General features: G+C 34.2%; 3 protein-coding genes across 3 annotated transcripts; 1 reads left to right on the top strand and 2 right to left on the bottom strand.

Annotated features, from left to right (window-relative positions):
- Window positions 1-311: 311 nt before the first annotated feature.
- Window positions 312-3,379, bottom strand: LOC127258955 (uncharacterized). Its single transcript, XM_051286049.1, has 7 exons — window positions 3,216-3,379; window positions 2,948-3,015; window positions 2,237-2,309; window positions 1,801-1,919; window positions 1,519-1,620; window positions 1,342-1,441; window positions 312-803 (listed from the first exon to the last, which is right to left on the bottom strand). Exons 1-7 carry the CDS (start codon window positions 3,297-3,299, stop codon window positions 627-629), a joined length of 723 nt encoding a protein of 240 aa, XP_051142006.1. The 5' UTR covers window positions 3,300-3,379; the 3' UTR covers window positions 312-626.
- A 294-nt stretch (window positions 3,380-3,673) lies between these two features.
- On the top strand, window positions 3,674-9,989 carry LOC127259025 (poly [ADP-ribose] polymerase 1). The gene is made up of 20 exons (XM_051286152.1): window positions 3,674-3,893; window positions 4,767-4,816; window positions 4,926-5,109; window positions 5,761-5,926; window positions 6,017-6,356; window positions 6,455-6,650; window positions 6,759-6,914; window positions 6,989-7,049; window positions 7,155-7,218; window positions 7,298-7,549; window positions 7,676-7,910; window positions 7,997-8,109; window positions 8,189-8,265; window positions 8,346-8,506; window positions 8,579-8,770; window positions 8,865-8,973; window positions 9,046-9,128; window positions 9,213-9,350; window positions 9,441-9,623; window positions 9,705-9,989. Exons 1-20 carry the CDS (start codon window positions 3,750-3,752, stop codon window positions 9,750-9,752), a joined length of 2,952 nt encoding a protein of 983 aa, XP_051142109.1. The 5' UTR covers window positions 3,674-3,749; the 3' UTR covers window positions 9,753-9,989.
- Window positions 9,990-11,195: 1,206 nt separating this feature from the next.
- Window positions 11,196-12,136, bottom strand: LOC127259037 (LOB domain-containing protein 29-like). Its single transcript, XM_051286175.1, has 2 exons — window positions 11,756-12,136; window positions 11,196-11,637 (listed from the first exon to the last, which is right to left on the bottom strand). Exons 1-2 carry the CDS (start codon window positions 12,032-12,034, stop codon window positions 11,275-11,277), a joined length of 642 nt encoding a protein of 213 aa, XP_051142132.1. The 5' UTR covers window positions 12,035-12,136; the 3' UTR covers window positions 11,196-11,274.
- Window positions 12,137-14,419: the final 2,283 nt, after the last annotated feature.

Below are 14,419 nucleotides of genomic sequence, written 5' to 3' on the forward strand. Positions count from 1 at the left end.
GTATGAATTGTCAAGGTATTAATCAAAACTATGTGTTGTCTAGGGGTGTGTTTGTTTGGAAGTTTGGATTTTGAATTGAGATTTGAATAGGAGAAATTTTGAATTTGAATAATTATATGATGTGATATAAATAAGTATTAATGCAATGTTTTGAATGTAAAATTAATTTTTAGTATAATATAAAAAATAAAAAATAGGTGTGATTTGATATTTTTTGAAAAAATAAAATTGGATAAATAGTGAATTTAAAATCCAATCCCGCCCTTAGGGGTTAATCGAAATACTGATTTCACCCCATCAACGTCTTCGGCGAAAACAAATATGAGAGGGATGGAATATATAAAGAGACAAAACCAAGAGACTTGGACAAAGTCCAGTCTTCCCTCATAGTTACATTTACATTCCTATCAACAAATCAGACAACAAATAAAAGACAAAACATATGTTCCAAACAAGTAAAAGTCACAGGTAGGTAGGTTCTAAACACCCCACCCCACCCCACCTCACCCCAAGCTTCAAGTTTTTCAGAACTCACCAACAATTAAAAAACCACATTGCTCGATCGCGCTTGTTTGAAACGTCAGTTTGATCTTTCCTTGCCGCTTGTGAAGTGTTTTTTATTTATTTTACGTAACACGGATTAGAAGTACGACCATGATGAATATGCAGGTCATCGCGAAGATCAGTAGCCATGTGAAGCAAGATGTTTTCACGCTCCTCGAGTAAATCTCCATTGCTCGTGTGTTGGCATGTCCGGTGCTCGCCAGACTATGCTCGACTGCTTTTTCAGTTGACTCGAGTATCTGCAACGACCAGAATCAATAACAGACTTTGAGAAATAACTACGGGTGTGTTTGTTTGTGGATTTGGGTTTGGATTTTTGAATAGAAAAATATTGAATTTGAATAGTTCTTTGAGGTGATATAAATACGTGGTGATTTGATATTTTGAATGTAAAATAAATTTATAATATAATACTAACTCCGTCCGGCTCTGAGACCTCTTATAATACTATTATAATGATATTTGCGCAAAAAATTATACAAATATAAAGATATTTTTAATATTAAATACAATAGCGTAAAAGCTAAATGTGATAGCCGGACCGATGAACTATAAAAAAGGAAAAGTAAAATTGTTTGATTTGATATCTTTGGAGGAAAAAAAGAATTTGAATAGTAAAAACTTGGCTAAAACCCACAAAAGAACACAACCTACAGGTCGACAAAAAAATCCCCAAAACATTCTCAAGCATAAAAAGGAATTACTCAATACAATTAGCCAAAAACAAGAAATTAACGAAACGAAACTTTTATTTATATTTAAGAACGCTTTACTAACCTTCTCGGTGTTTCTTACGGACTGACTCATCATAAGACTACTCTCTTTTAGTTGCCTTGCCAAGCCAACCATTTCATCGGTTAAATCTTCTTGCAGTTTTCTGCGGCAAACATTTCGATATTAAGCTCTTTAAAGGAAAGCAGCAAGCATGATGCGTAGTTAAAATATTAAGACGACCTGTGTTTCTCGATATGAGCATGTGCTGCAGCATCCAATTTGACAGACTTTGGTGAATGGCTATCCTCAATGTTTGTTGGGTGCCGATCTTCAGACTGAGATCTGCATCAGAGAAGATTTAATTAAGGTTCTAAACCTGTATTAGGATAAGAGAAATCTTTCCACTTGTGATCAAGCTCATCGATTCAAGATTTTCAGGCCAGATTCTATTACATATATATATATATATATTATGACAAAAAATTAAAAAAAAAAAAGTGTCAGGCAGATAGATATACATACACAATTCTCCTTCTCAGTCCTCTAGGCGAATAAACACCATCTCCCTCCGACATAGAAGGGGAAGTCGGCTCCTTGACATTGATTTCCAGAGAAGACTCCTCTGAAAGATGAGCATCGGCCTGAAATTTGGCAGAAAAGGGGAGCCCGTCAGTGATGATCCCAAATCGAGCATTTCTATACTTAATAATCTCTATGACTAGCTACATGTATTGAGATTTTTTCTTCGTTTTCTATTGTTTAACACAACAAGAAATCAAAGCTCTACCATACTCAATTTTCTCTGATTTGGTCGGTATCTAAGAAGTAAGAACATCATTGGAAGGAAGAACACTTTTGCATTATAAGCTTCACAGAAAGGGACAACATTTAAAAAATGCTGCAAGTAAATGAGCGAAATAAGAATTCAAAAACTACTAAGCTCGCTACAAGAATGCACCTCGGTGATGACTAATTTGGCTGCTATTGCTTCAACTTTCTCAGAATAATCATTCAACTGAGCTTTTGAAACCCTGGCGAAAGAGTCACATAACAAAAATTAATACTCGACGAAATACACTATATTTGCTGGAATTCCAATCAATAGCATATCATTCAACGTAAACATCGTTCCAAAAAGGAAGTAAACCAAAAACACTTCCAAGTGTAGCATATCAGAGAGAATAAACTCTTATCAAGAAAGTGCAATAACGGGTCATTTCTAATTTCTTTTAGAATTCTATGGTACGGTGAGAATTAAGTTAAGAAACAACTAGATTCATCCGAGAATACCGTATTGTTTCCACTGTACAACACGAGAGATGGTGCTGTAACTTTTTCAAAAACGTCTCATTAAATGCATTTTTTCTCTTACAAAACAAGACATAATTTGGTGGAAAAAAATTACCTTTAACATATCACCTATCCATTTCAATTAACCAAAAATTCGATGAATGATCACTAATGTTCAAACAAAAGCTTCAGCACAGATAAAAGCATCCAACAAAGACTGTAAATTTAGGCACATTTTTATCATATATAGGCATCCAATAAACATTTGAATTAGTCGATCAAGTCCAAGAAAATCCTCCAATCCCTACATTTTAGCTGCTTAAGCAATAAATAATCGATCAAATATAAAGAGAATTCCATGTACAAAAATCTCACAAACCTTGGCAAACCATCAGGAGTCCTTTCTTCCGCCAATTGCTCCAACTGTTCTCTTAAAGTGGCAACATACTGTAAATTACGAAAGAATAATCACAAATTCTAAGACGATGAATCTGGTAACATATATAAGAAGAAAATGAAACACAATCGATAGAAAACGAACAGAAATTTCGAAATATAAAATGCAAGAATCACAACTTTTTCTTTTTTAAATTCTATCAACAATTTCAACATCAATAAATCCAAAACTGAAAGGGCGTAGAGCGTACATGTACGAGCTTCGTTTGATTTTGTTGCTGGGGAGCTGTTGCAAGTAATCTTCTCAGATTAACTTCAGTTTTGCTCAAACCCATCACAGATTTCGAAACCCGAAGAAGGGGAAGACAAAAATTTGTACGATCTTTAGATGAATAAAAATGGAGATTGAAGAGGAAAACGAGATGGAGTTGGGCTGTATAATAAAAAAACAAAAGAAGAAGAAGAAGGGCCGATCGTTGGGGCTTTGATATGAAATAATGCAATGAAAGCCCAATTGGAGCATTTTTGTGGTAGGGAAAGGGAAGGCAGTAAAGATTCCTTTCTTTCAGGCGAAAATAAAATCAAGAAAACCAGCCCAAGAGTTAAAACGTTTTCAAATTTCCTTCATTTGGCACGTTGTTTAAGGTTAAAAGATCAAAATTATTTACTGAGCCCATACATATATTCCCCCCATTGTGTCTGCCACTCCACTTTCCAGAGCAGAAAGGTTTTTTATTTTTTATTTTTCCAGTCGAAAAGGGTGAAGAAGGAGAAGGGGAAGAGGAATGGCGAACCCTCCAAAGCCATGGAAAGCAGAGTATGCGAAGTCGTCGAGATCGTCTTGCAAGACTTGCAAGAGTCTCATTGAGAAGGAAACTCTCAGGCTTGGCAAGATGGTCCAAGCCACCCAATTTGATGGTTTCATGCCAGTAATTTCTTTCTCACTCTCACACTCTTTTTTCCCACTTTTATCCGATGAAAATTTTAACTTCTTGATGTTTCTTAATAATGCCCTAAGGCCTAAATCCTTTTTTTTTTTTTTTTTTTTTATATATTTTTTTATGTTCTTTCTTTTATAAAATTGTGTTCTAGTTCTTGCTTTATTAGAGTTCTTCACATACACACTCTTAACTTTCAGAGTTTTGCTATGTTTCCTTTATGCATTTTCTAGTTTGAGTTGTTACTGAAATGCAGTCATACTATCCTGTGGCTGTCATGTGTCTTGATTTAGGGCTTAGATAATTTTTACTTGTTTCTGATATGTTTCTGGATAAAAGCCTTATTAATTTCTGACAATGTGGATTCTTGCTTCAGTTGTTCCTTTTCTATCCTTTCACATTAGTATCTTGATCAAGGTTATTAGTTTCACTTGTTTTTTCATTTCAGATTTTTAGTAAAAAAGCTATTCTGGATTCTGTTCTGTATGCTCCTATTGTGGGTTCTTTTTAAGGAGAGAGATTGTGTAGTGGGAATTGTTTTGACATGGTTGCTTGATGCTACAGCTGATTTTACATAGTTCCATTTATTTCTTTCTTATTTTATTTTTTCATTTTTTGCTCAATATAAAGCTTTTGATGCACACACTAATTTATGTGCTGCACATTTATGTTAAGCCTAAACTAATCTGAGTTGTTACTCGTGTTTTGGAGCCTAAACTATGCTTAATTTATAGTTTCTTACATTAGATCCTTTCATGGACATCTTAATATTTTTTCTTAAAAACAAAAAAAGGAAAAGAAACAAGGAGAATCTGTTCATTTTGTGTCACTTGACTAATCACTAATGTCTGTTTCTTGAGCCAGATGTGGAATCATGGTGCTTGCATTCTGAGGAAGGCGAATCAGATAAAACAGTACGATCGAATTTTAATTTAATCTGTATCTTTACTGAATACAAGGTTATTTTCACTTAGTGTGTTCAATCTCTGCTCTTTAGGTAATGTTGTCTGTTACTCTGTTCAGGGCTGATGACGTTGAAGGGTTAGAATCGCTTCGTTGGGAAGATCAACAAAACATCAGGAAATATGTAGAGGGTTCTGTGCAGTCCGGTTCTGCTGCTCCCACTCCTGTAGAGTGCGGCATTGAAGTTTCACAGACTTCTCGTGCTACTTGTCGCTGCTGCAACGAAAAGATTGGAAAGGGAGAGGTAGAATGTTTATATATATAATTGCTATGGTAATAATGATGGTTGAACTTACAAATAAGTATTCTTTTTACTGTCAAAAAACTGATAGCCAATCTATGAGGTATTTTTTTTCAAAATCCATTATTTCTGGAATGTACCATTGTAGCAAGACAGTAGAAATTTCTTCAGGGTAGAGATCTGTTGGTAGTCGATGGCAAGAGCCTTATATTCTAAGTGAAGAATTGGAAAATTAAATTCCCAAAACAAACGCTAAGTATACGAACCAACTATATTGTACTTTGATCGGTCATTTATATTCTTGTGGAGTTAATAATCATTGGGTATTTTGTTTAACTGATTTTATGCACTGCGGACTTGGGTATATAATATATGATGGCCATTTTACGATAGAGTGACTTTGTTACTTGAATAAACTATGGTGTGTTTTATTTTATTTTATTTTTTGGTTTTGTGTTCATCATGAAGCGCATCTCCTAAGAACTAGTACTTTCCTGTTCTTTCTACTATGGCCACTTCCTGTGGAAATATTTCAAGATGAAAAAACTGTTTCTTACAGCGAAACTTGTAGTTGAGTTTGTGTGATTAATTACTTACATCGTTACTTATTCTATAACCTGAAGCTGTACTGGAATTCTCTTTTTTTGGTGATAGATTCGCATATCAACTAAGCCTGAAGGTCAAGGTGCTAGAAGCTTATCCTGGAATCATGCTGTGTGTTATATTGAAAAGTCACAAGTTTCTCAATTGGAGAAATTTTCTGGATGGGATAGCCTTTCGGATTCTGAGCGTGCTCAAGTTCTTTCTCTAGTTAAGAAAGGTCGGATATTAACCTACTTGAGATAATTCTCTCTCCTTTTCTTATTTTATCGTTTTTTTTTTTTTTCATCTCTCCCTCTTATGGTTTCAGACCCCAAAGCTGAGCAGGAAGAGAAAAAAAAGGCGTCGCAAGAATCATCCAAAGGTGGTACGAAGAGGAAACAGGCCCTTGAAAGTGATCAGAAATCGAAAATTACTAAAGCTGGAGCGAATACTTCTTCAAATAAGACATCGTCTTCTAGTATTAATAAAAACTCGAAAGATGGAGCTGATACTTCTGTGCTAGAAAGCCAACTTGAGGCGCAAAGTAAGGCTCTATGGGCCCTCAAAGATGATCTGAAGAAGCATGTGACTACATCAGAGTTAAGAGAGATGCTTGAAGCCAACGAGCAGGAGTCACGAGGTTCAGAACTTGATTTGAGGGAACGCTGGTAAGATTTTAAGTTTCTGTACAATAAAATAGGATCAATCAATCAATCTCCCTCGATGCATTGTGATTATCAAATTCTTTTCTAATTTATTTGTACAGTGCTGATGGAATGTACTTTGGAGCTCCTGAAAAATGCCCCATGTGCTCTGGTTTGCTCCATTATTCCTCAAGCACGTATAAATGTTCTGGATTTTTATCCGAGTGGACCAAGTGCTCATATTCCACGACTAAACCTCCACGTATTAAGGGGAAGTGGAAAATCCCTGCTGAAACAAAAAATGATTATCTTCTTAAGGTATGTATTGACCAAGGCAAGAAGCAGCGTAGACATAAATGAGCTCCATTGCTTTGATATCATTTGAGGCGTAAGAGTTTGGACTGACTGTTGCATTAATATATGCAGTGGTTCAAGTCACAGAAGGCGAAAAAACCCGAACGGGTATTTCCTCCACAATCTCCTTTCCCAGGCAGTCAGGCTGCGAATTCTAGCCAATCAGCCAAAGTAGAGAAAATTGAATCTTTAAGAGTTGCAATGGCTGGAGTACCCAATGAGTCAATGGTATGATTTTGCTAACCTTTTTCATTCTTTTGTGTTTCTTTTGGGTATTATCTCTTATAAAAGTGGCTTTGCAGGTGGAATGGAAGAAAAAGATCGAGGAAGCAGGAGGACAAGTGGATGCAAAGTTAAAGAAAGGTTCATAGATCACAATCTCCATTTCAAATCTAGGAATTTCTCAGGGCTCTTTGTGTCGTAATCTGAAATTTAATTTTCTGTAATTTGTACCTTGAATGACCACAGAAACCAACTGCTTAGTTGTGAGTGGTGTGTTGGACGACGTAACTGCAGAGATAAAGAAAGCCAGGTACTACTACTGAACTGCATAATATAATATCGTTTATATATCTTGATCGTCAACTTCATCAACTATTTGGTCTTGACAGGAGGATGAAAATACCTGTAGTGCGAGAAGATTATTTGACCGATTGCATTAAAAGGCAGAAAAAACTCCCTTTCGACTTGTATAAAGTAGAATCCAGCGAAAAGACACATGGCGTGGCTAAGGTCAAGGTGAAAGGGCAAAGTTCTGTTCACGAGGCTTCTGGCTTACAAGATACGGGACATATTCTTGAGGACGGGAAAAGTATTTATAATACGACGCTGAATATGTCCGACTTATCCACTGGTGTTAATAGGTAATTATATCTTATCAATTTTTTTTTTTTTATAAGTGATGAGAGAAATCGGTATTCTTTGATGCCAGTCTTTGCTTCTACGTATTTGTTCATTAACAATGTTCTTTGTTCTCCTCAATTGTGAAGTTACTACATCCTTCAAATCATTCAACATGATAAGAACTCTGATTGTTATGTATTTCGGAAATGGGGTCGAGTTGGAAATGAAAAAATTGGCGGGAGCAAGTTGGAGGAGATGGACAAATCCGATGCAATACTGGAATTCAATCGTTTGTTTCAAGAAAAGACGGGGAATACGTGGAATGACTGGGAAAATAAAACGTTTCAGAAGCAACCCGGCAGATTCTATCCATTGGACATTGTGCGCCGACTTACTTTTATCCCCCTTTTCTCATAAATCTTTGATCCTGCAGCAAGATTCGATAACTGGATATTTTGATTGTTTAGGATTATGGGGTCAAAGATTTGTCGAGGAAGAAACAGCTTAATTTCACGAGCAGCAAACTCGCCCCTCAATTGGTTGAACTGATGAAGATGCTATTTAATGTGGAGAATTACAGGTTTTAGGAGTTCATTCGAGTATAATTTTTTAGTTTATTTTGCTCGATTATAGATTTATAAAGTTGTGAGTTTACGCAGAGCTGCTATGATGGAATTTGAGATCAATTTGTCCGAGATGCCGCTGGGGAAACTAAGCAAAAGCAATATTCAAAAAGGTGCATTTATCTTTTCTCATCACTTTGAATTATTTGAGCATCGATTTGTTAGCCGATACTTTTCTTCTTTTAATTTGCAGGTTTTGAAGCCTTAACACAGATACAGAATTTGCTAAACAGTACTGCTCATCCTCCCGAGGTTAAAGAGAGCCTTATAGTCGATGCTAGCAACAAATTTTTCACGGTTATCCCTTCCATCCACCCGCACGTCATCAAGGATGAGGATGACTTTAAATCGAAGGTACATTATGAAATTTGTGTTTGCACTTGTTCGGTAATGTCTTCTTTCCGTTGCTAATATATTTATCCGTAGGTGAAAATGCTCGAAGCTCTCCAAGATATTGAAATAGCTTCAAAATTGGTCGGATTTGACAATGATAGCGACGAATCTGTCGATGAGAAGTATGATAAGTTACGGTGCCACATTTCTCCTCTTCCGCGCGACAGTGAAGATGTTAAATTAATTGAGAAGTATCTCAATACCACGCACGCTCCTACTCATACGGTGGGCCTTTTTTTTTTTTATATATATATTCGTTCGAGCTTTAGAATTGCATTTACTTGCTGCAATCGTCATAGAAAGAATTTCCTATCTTTAGGAATGGGCTCTCGAGTTGGAGGAAGTTTTTGCGCTCGAAAGAGAAGGAGAAATGAATAAGTACAAGCCTTACCGATCAAAACTCAAGAACAAAATGCTTCTATGGCACGGTTAGATTTAATCATAGAAATCGAACAACCAAGAAGTTGGCTCGGGTGCTAATGATATCGTATTTTGCGCAGGTTCTCGTTTAACCAATTTTGTCGGCATCCTCAGCCAAGGATTAAGAATTGCGCCTCCAGAAGCACCAGCTACCGGCTACATGGTCTGTTTTCTGTCTCCCTATCGTAATTTTAAAAAGTTTTTAACATATTTCATCGATGTACGCTTTTTTTTTTATTTGATGCAGTTTGGGAAGGGGATTTACTTTGCTGATTTGGTCAGTAAAAGTGCACAATACTGTTTCACTGACCGGAACAATCCGGTGGGATTTATGCTTCTAAGCGAAGTTGCGTTAGGTGAGGTTTATGAGCTGACAAAAGCACAGGTATGATCGAAACCTTAATTTTTAGCGTGTGAATTCTTGAATCCTTAATTGATTCGATACGAATGATTCGGATTGTGAATTGCGATTCAGTACATGGATAAGCCTCCCAAAGGGAAGCACTCGACCAAAGGGCTCGGCAAGAAAGTTCCACAAGAATCTGATTATGTAAAATGGAGAGATGACGTGGTTGTGCCGTGTGGGAAACCGGTGGCGTCGAAAGTTAGGACAACTGAGCTGATGTACAATGAATATATTGTCTACGATACAGCTCAAGTACGTGTACCAAATCTAACTCTTCGTCACCCTCTAGGACAAGCATTAATGTTCGAATCTATTTGATTATGTTGTCTGCAGGTGAAGCTGCAGTTCTTGCTGAAAGTGAGGTTCCATCACAAGAAATGAGGCGAATGCGCAGACGCATAACGAGCAAAAAACCCGTATGTAAATAAAGAAAACTCCCCTCTTTTGACATTTCCCCATGCCCTTTTGTGAATTTGGGAATTAGGGTTTATATGATCCCATTTTGTTGGTTTCTGGAGATCAATCATCTACAATGGCTGTTTTTGGTTAAACCCCTTCGTTAGTGAATTTGGGAATTAGGGCTTATGTGATCCATTTTGTTGGTTTCTTGGACATCAATCATCTGCAATGGGCTGTTTTTGGTTAAACCATCCATTCCCACTTTGTTCTTGCAAACTCACTTGGAATTAAGCCATTGATCTATGGAATGGAATTTTTTTTAAAAAAAAATTACGTTTACAACTGCTATTTTTCGAGTGTGCTTTATTCGAATAAATTCTCAACTGAACTTAATGAATTCATAATCTCACGGTCATGAATAACTCACATTCTTTTCGTCATTATTATGAAATGGATTTCTTGATCACTGTGGTTGTGGGCCTGATAAATTAAAGATGAGTGAGATTTTACATTGTGTAATAAAAAATTACAACTGGTCATGAATCTTGGGATCAAAGTGGGATTAGTGGGTGACCTTTCCTTTTTTACCAGTTTTGTTCAAACTAATTATGACCCTCTTTCTTAATCATTGCTTAATTGCTTTTTCAATCATATTTGAGCTCAATAATGTCGTGATTTTAGTTGAATAGACATCACAGACTACAAATCAGCATATATATATATATATATTTGTCAATTGTAAATAATTTCGAGTCAAGCACCTTTCAAACCATCTTATTTTTAATCCCAATTTATCGAAAAGATGCACAGATATATATATATTCTTTTGAAGTAAGGAAATTACATTTATTGACTGAAAGTTTAATAGTAATTATTAGGATTCGGTAAAAAAAACATTAACTGATTACAAGTATATATATAAAAAAGAAAAGTGTAAGAACATTTCATTAATGTATCAACTAGTTGCAGAAGAAGTTGTTTTTATATAGTTTTGCTGCAGATCATCAAGCTAGTTAGGATATGGGGTATCTATATCTATATTTGCATCTGTTTACATATATATATATATAATGTATAAAGTCTGACAATTAGATTGATTCAGAATCAATGCATTCGTGTGTAATGAATCAAGGATTCCTTAATATTAGTGTCATATCATATATACATACATATATATATGTATATCTGTGTATATTATGTTCTTAATTCTCTCTCTCTCTCTCTCCTCCTCCTTTCTCTCTCTTTGTGTGTATATATATATATATATTTGTGTGTATGTATATTTGAATTTGAAGAAAGCAAGGTAGGGTTTGCAGAGGAGCTCTTGCCACGGAAGTCTGATGCAGATCATCATCATATATATATATATATATATATGGATAATTAAACCAATACAAAACTGAAAAAAAAAGAGTGCTTGTGCTCATAATCTTCATCCATGGCGTATGAATTAATTAATTATATGAATGTATAATTCTACCCAAACTAGCCCTAATTTCCATAATCAGGAATGGTGAAAGTATCTGAAGGCAGCAGACTGCAGCTCATCGGCATCATCCTGAAATGGCCATTGCCTCTCATTAATCGACATCGAATCGAAGCTCGTGTTCTCGCAGTAAGAATTCTCATACTTCACAGGAGGATAATTATTCATGGCGCAGTAGGCCACATCTTCCAAGCTGCCATTGAAGCCATAGCTCGAAGAATCGAATTGGGGCATCATCATCCCCCCCTGGAAAGATAACTCTACATGATCTTGATGAAACAATTTCTGATCGCCATTATTAGGGTTTCCCGAAGAATTCATGATGCTCTGAGAGGCCTGCAATTCCTTCAGTGAAGCTAATTGAGCCTGCAAGTTCACAACCTGCACACAAAAACTTCAATCAAAATCGAAAAAACCCTAAAATTTGGGGAAAACTAATTTCAATTAGGGCTTATACAATGTAATCAAGAAATTAAAGATTCCATTTCTAATTTCTTACCTGCTGCTGGAGAGCAAAGATATGAGAAACACAGCCATAGATGGGATCTTGCAGCCTTGCCTGAGCTTCGTAGGAGATCGTAACGGCGGCCTCACATCGATCGCTAACGGGCAAATGAGCAAGAAGTTTCGACACATTGCTGGCCCCAAAAACCTTATGAATAGCTGCAAAATGTGTAGCTCCTTGTTCATGGCAGAAATATGGTGCAAAAACACACCCTTTGACACATTTTCTTCTCAAGAATTTGCAGGCACCACAAGGGGATCCAGAGCCTGTCATGTTCTTGAATTCAAGATGATGATCAATAATCTTGATGATGATGATGATGACAAGAAATTGTTTTTTTTCTCTTCTTTTCAATTGGGATCAAATTTTTTGTGATGATTGATTGATCAATGTAAGTTATAAAAATAAAATTTTTCTTGGGGGTTTATAAGGAGCAGATGAGGAGGAGGGTGGATGATCATATTTTAATTCTAATTAATTTATTACATATGGTTCCCTTATTGGGGTGCATAATTCAATATTTTTATCATTATTATTATTTCCAACACAACAAAATGTTATCTTTGCCCAAATTTTTGAGAAATTAAAATTTTATTCCTTGTTTAAGATTCCATTGGCGTTCAAGTATCCTTAAAGGACAAAAAAGGCCTCTGATCTGCAGCCCTCAAGAACCAAACAAACCCTAATTTTGCCTCAAATGATTGGATAATATATATACATATATATATATATTTGTTGTTTTTTTTTTTTTTTTTTTTTTTTTGTTGATGATCTTTCCACTGTCAGAATATTTTGTGCCACTACGGTTTAATCATTTTTTTCTGAGTGTTATTTTCCAATCAGATTATTGTACAGATCATCAAAATTAAATACCAAACCACCAATGTGTGTTTTGATCAGCTTTTAGGCTGTTTAACATCCTTTTTGTAATCTTTAATTTTTTCTGATTCTGCCCTTTTAGTTTTTAACTGCAATATTTATATGTTTTTTTTTTTTTTAAATAGTAAAATTTTAATTTAATTTAATTTAATTTTTTTGCCCTCATTGTCTTGGACTTAGTATAAGCATAATAATTGACTGGATAGTTAGAATGATCTAGCTGGCTTTGAGTAGGACAACACATTAATGTCTAGAAAATTGGTGGGGAATTTTTCAATAATATATATATATATATAATTTATGCAAATTAAGCCTAATGAATTGCAATTTGATTAAATTATTTTATAAATATTGCACCACATTGACATTGCATGTATAATCTGATAAGGAATTTAATTAAATCCTTGACTGGTATTTCAGTCTCTAGTATAAGTAGTTATCATGGATACAGTTCATTTTAATTAAATATATATATATCAAATTGAATAAATTTATTTGACTATATCAATTTATTTTCTGAGCTTATATATAATAGTATTTGTTAACTTTCATGGACTCTTGAAATGCACAGCAAGCAATGTTTTCAATAATTCAGCAATTAATCAGATTAACCTACACATTAATAAAAAATAAATAAATAAATAATCACTTTTGTTCATTGCTTCTGCACTCATCATTTCCAAGAATAATAATAATAATAATTCTCTGGCCAACAATTCTTTCAGATAATATTTTAAATTAAAATATGCAAACGTGTATATTATTCAATAGTACATTCATTTCATTTAGATTTTACATTGTTGAATATAGTTTAATTAGTGATTGGACATATACGACTACAAAAAATAAAAAAAATAAAAAATAAGTATATTTGTAACGGAATTCCGTCACTAAAGATCACGTAGCTAACGTAATTTCATCATTAATTTCGTCTCTAATATCATTAGTAACGCAAAAAGTGAATTTAAAGACGAAAAAATCACGTTACAAAAATAATATTTAACATTGTCGAATATTTGGAAGGCTTTTTTTTTTTTAATTTTTAATATATTTGGAGTTGTGTATGAAAATTTTCTTATTAAGAGTGATATTAACAATGATCGAAACTCTAACAAATATTCTTGAAATATATAATCATATTGTTACAATATGTATAATATATATATATATATATTGCAACAAAATAAATGCCCCAAATTTGTTTAATTAAGTTCTTTCCTTTTTTTAATAAGTTTAATTAATTAATTTGATCAAAATAATTTTTCGATCAATTATAAATTATTGTGATTATATTATCATCAGACAGCTAATAGTGGGCTGTTAGTAGTGAAATGAAATCATCATTTCCATATTCAATATATATATATATATATTGAATTATCAAGAAATGAATTAAATTATTTGCTTAAAAAAAAAAAGAGATAGAGTATGAGAGTAAGCAAGTTATTAAACAGAACTTGGGGTGGGGTGGGGTGGGTTGGGGGGCAATGAAGCAAAAGATAGTGACACTGGGAATGGAGCTTTTAAAGAAATACTTATTGATAGGCAAGTTAAATTGAATATTTCATTTTCAAGAAATATTATTCGATAGGTAAGTTAAGTTTAGTATCCAATTTTCGAATTAAAATTGAACTTATTTAAAATAAATAAATAGATTGAGCTTAAGTTCGATTTATAATATCAAATAAACATATAAATTTATCATTTTATAAGTATTTTTTCGAGTTTTTTTTTTATATTAGGGTTTTTTTATTATTATTTATTTAAATAATGGTGTAT

This window comes from Andrographis paniculata, unplaced genomic scaffold, assembly GCF_009805555.1.
Source record: "Andrographis paniculata isolate CXL003 unplaced genomic scaffold, ASM980555v1 Contig5END, whole genome shotgun sequence".
NCBI lineage: Eukaryota > Viridiplantae > Streptophyta > Magnoliopsida > Lamiales > Acanthaceae > Andrographis > Andrographis paniculata.

Bases quoted from the DNA above. Each gene is read 5' to 3' on its own strand.
- LOC127258955 (XM_051286049.1), bottom strand. From the start codon at position 3,299: ATGGGTTTGAGCAAAACTGAAGTTAATCTGAGAAGATTACTTGCAACA. The intron at 1,920-2,236 runs GTGCATTCTTGT...GCCAAATTTCAG, and splicing joins CCAAATTAGTCATCACCGAG to GCCGATGCTCATCTTTCAGA. The intron at 804-1,341 runs GTTAGTAAAGCG...TGGTCGTTGCAG, and splicing joins CCGTAAGAAACACCGAGAAG to ATACTCGAGTCAACTGAAAA.
- LOC127259025 (XM_051286152.1), top strand. From the start codon at position 3,750: ATGGCGAACCCTCCAAAGCCATGGAAAGCAGAGTATGCGAAGTCGTCG. The intron at 9,129-9,212 runs GTCTGTTTTCTG...TATTTGATGCAG, and splicing joins CACCAGCTACCGGCTACATG to TTTGGGAAGGGGATTTACTT. The intron at 9,351-9,440 runs GTATGATCGAAA...ATTGCGATTCAG, and splicing joins ATGAGCTGACAAAAGCACAG to TACATGGATAAGCCTCCCAA.
- LOC127259037 (XM_051286175.1), bottom strand. From the start codon at position 12,034: ATGACAGGCTCTGGATCCCCTTGTGGTGCCTGCAAATTCTTGAGAAGA. The intron at 11,638-11,755 runs GTAAGAAATTAG...TTTTGTGTGCAG, and splicing joins TCTTTGCTCTCCAGCAGCAG to GTTGTGAACTTGCAGGCTCA.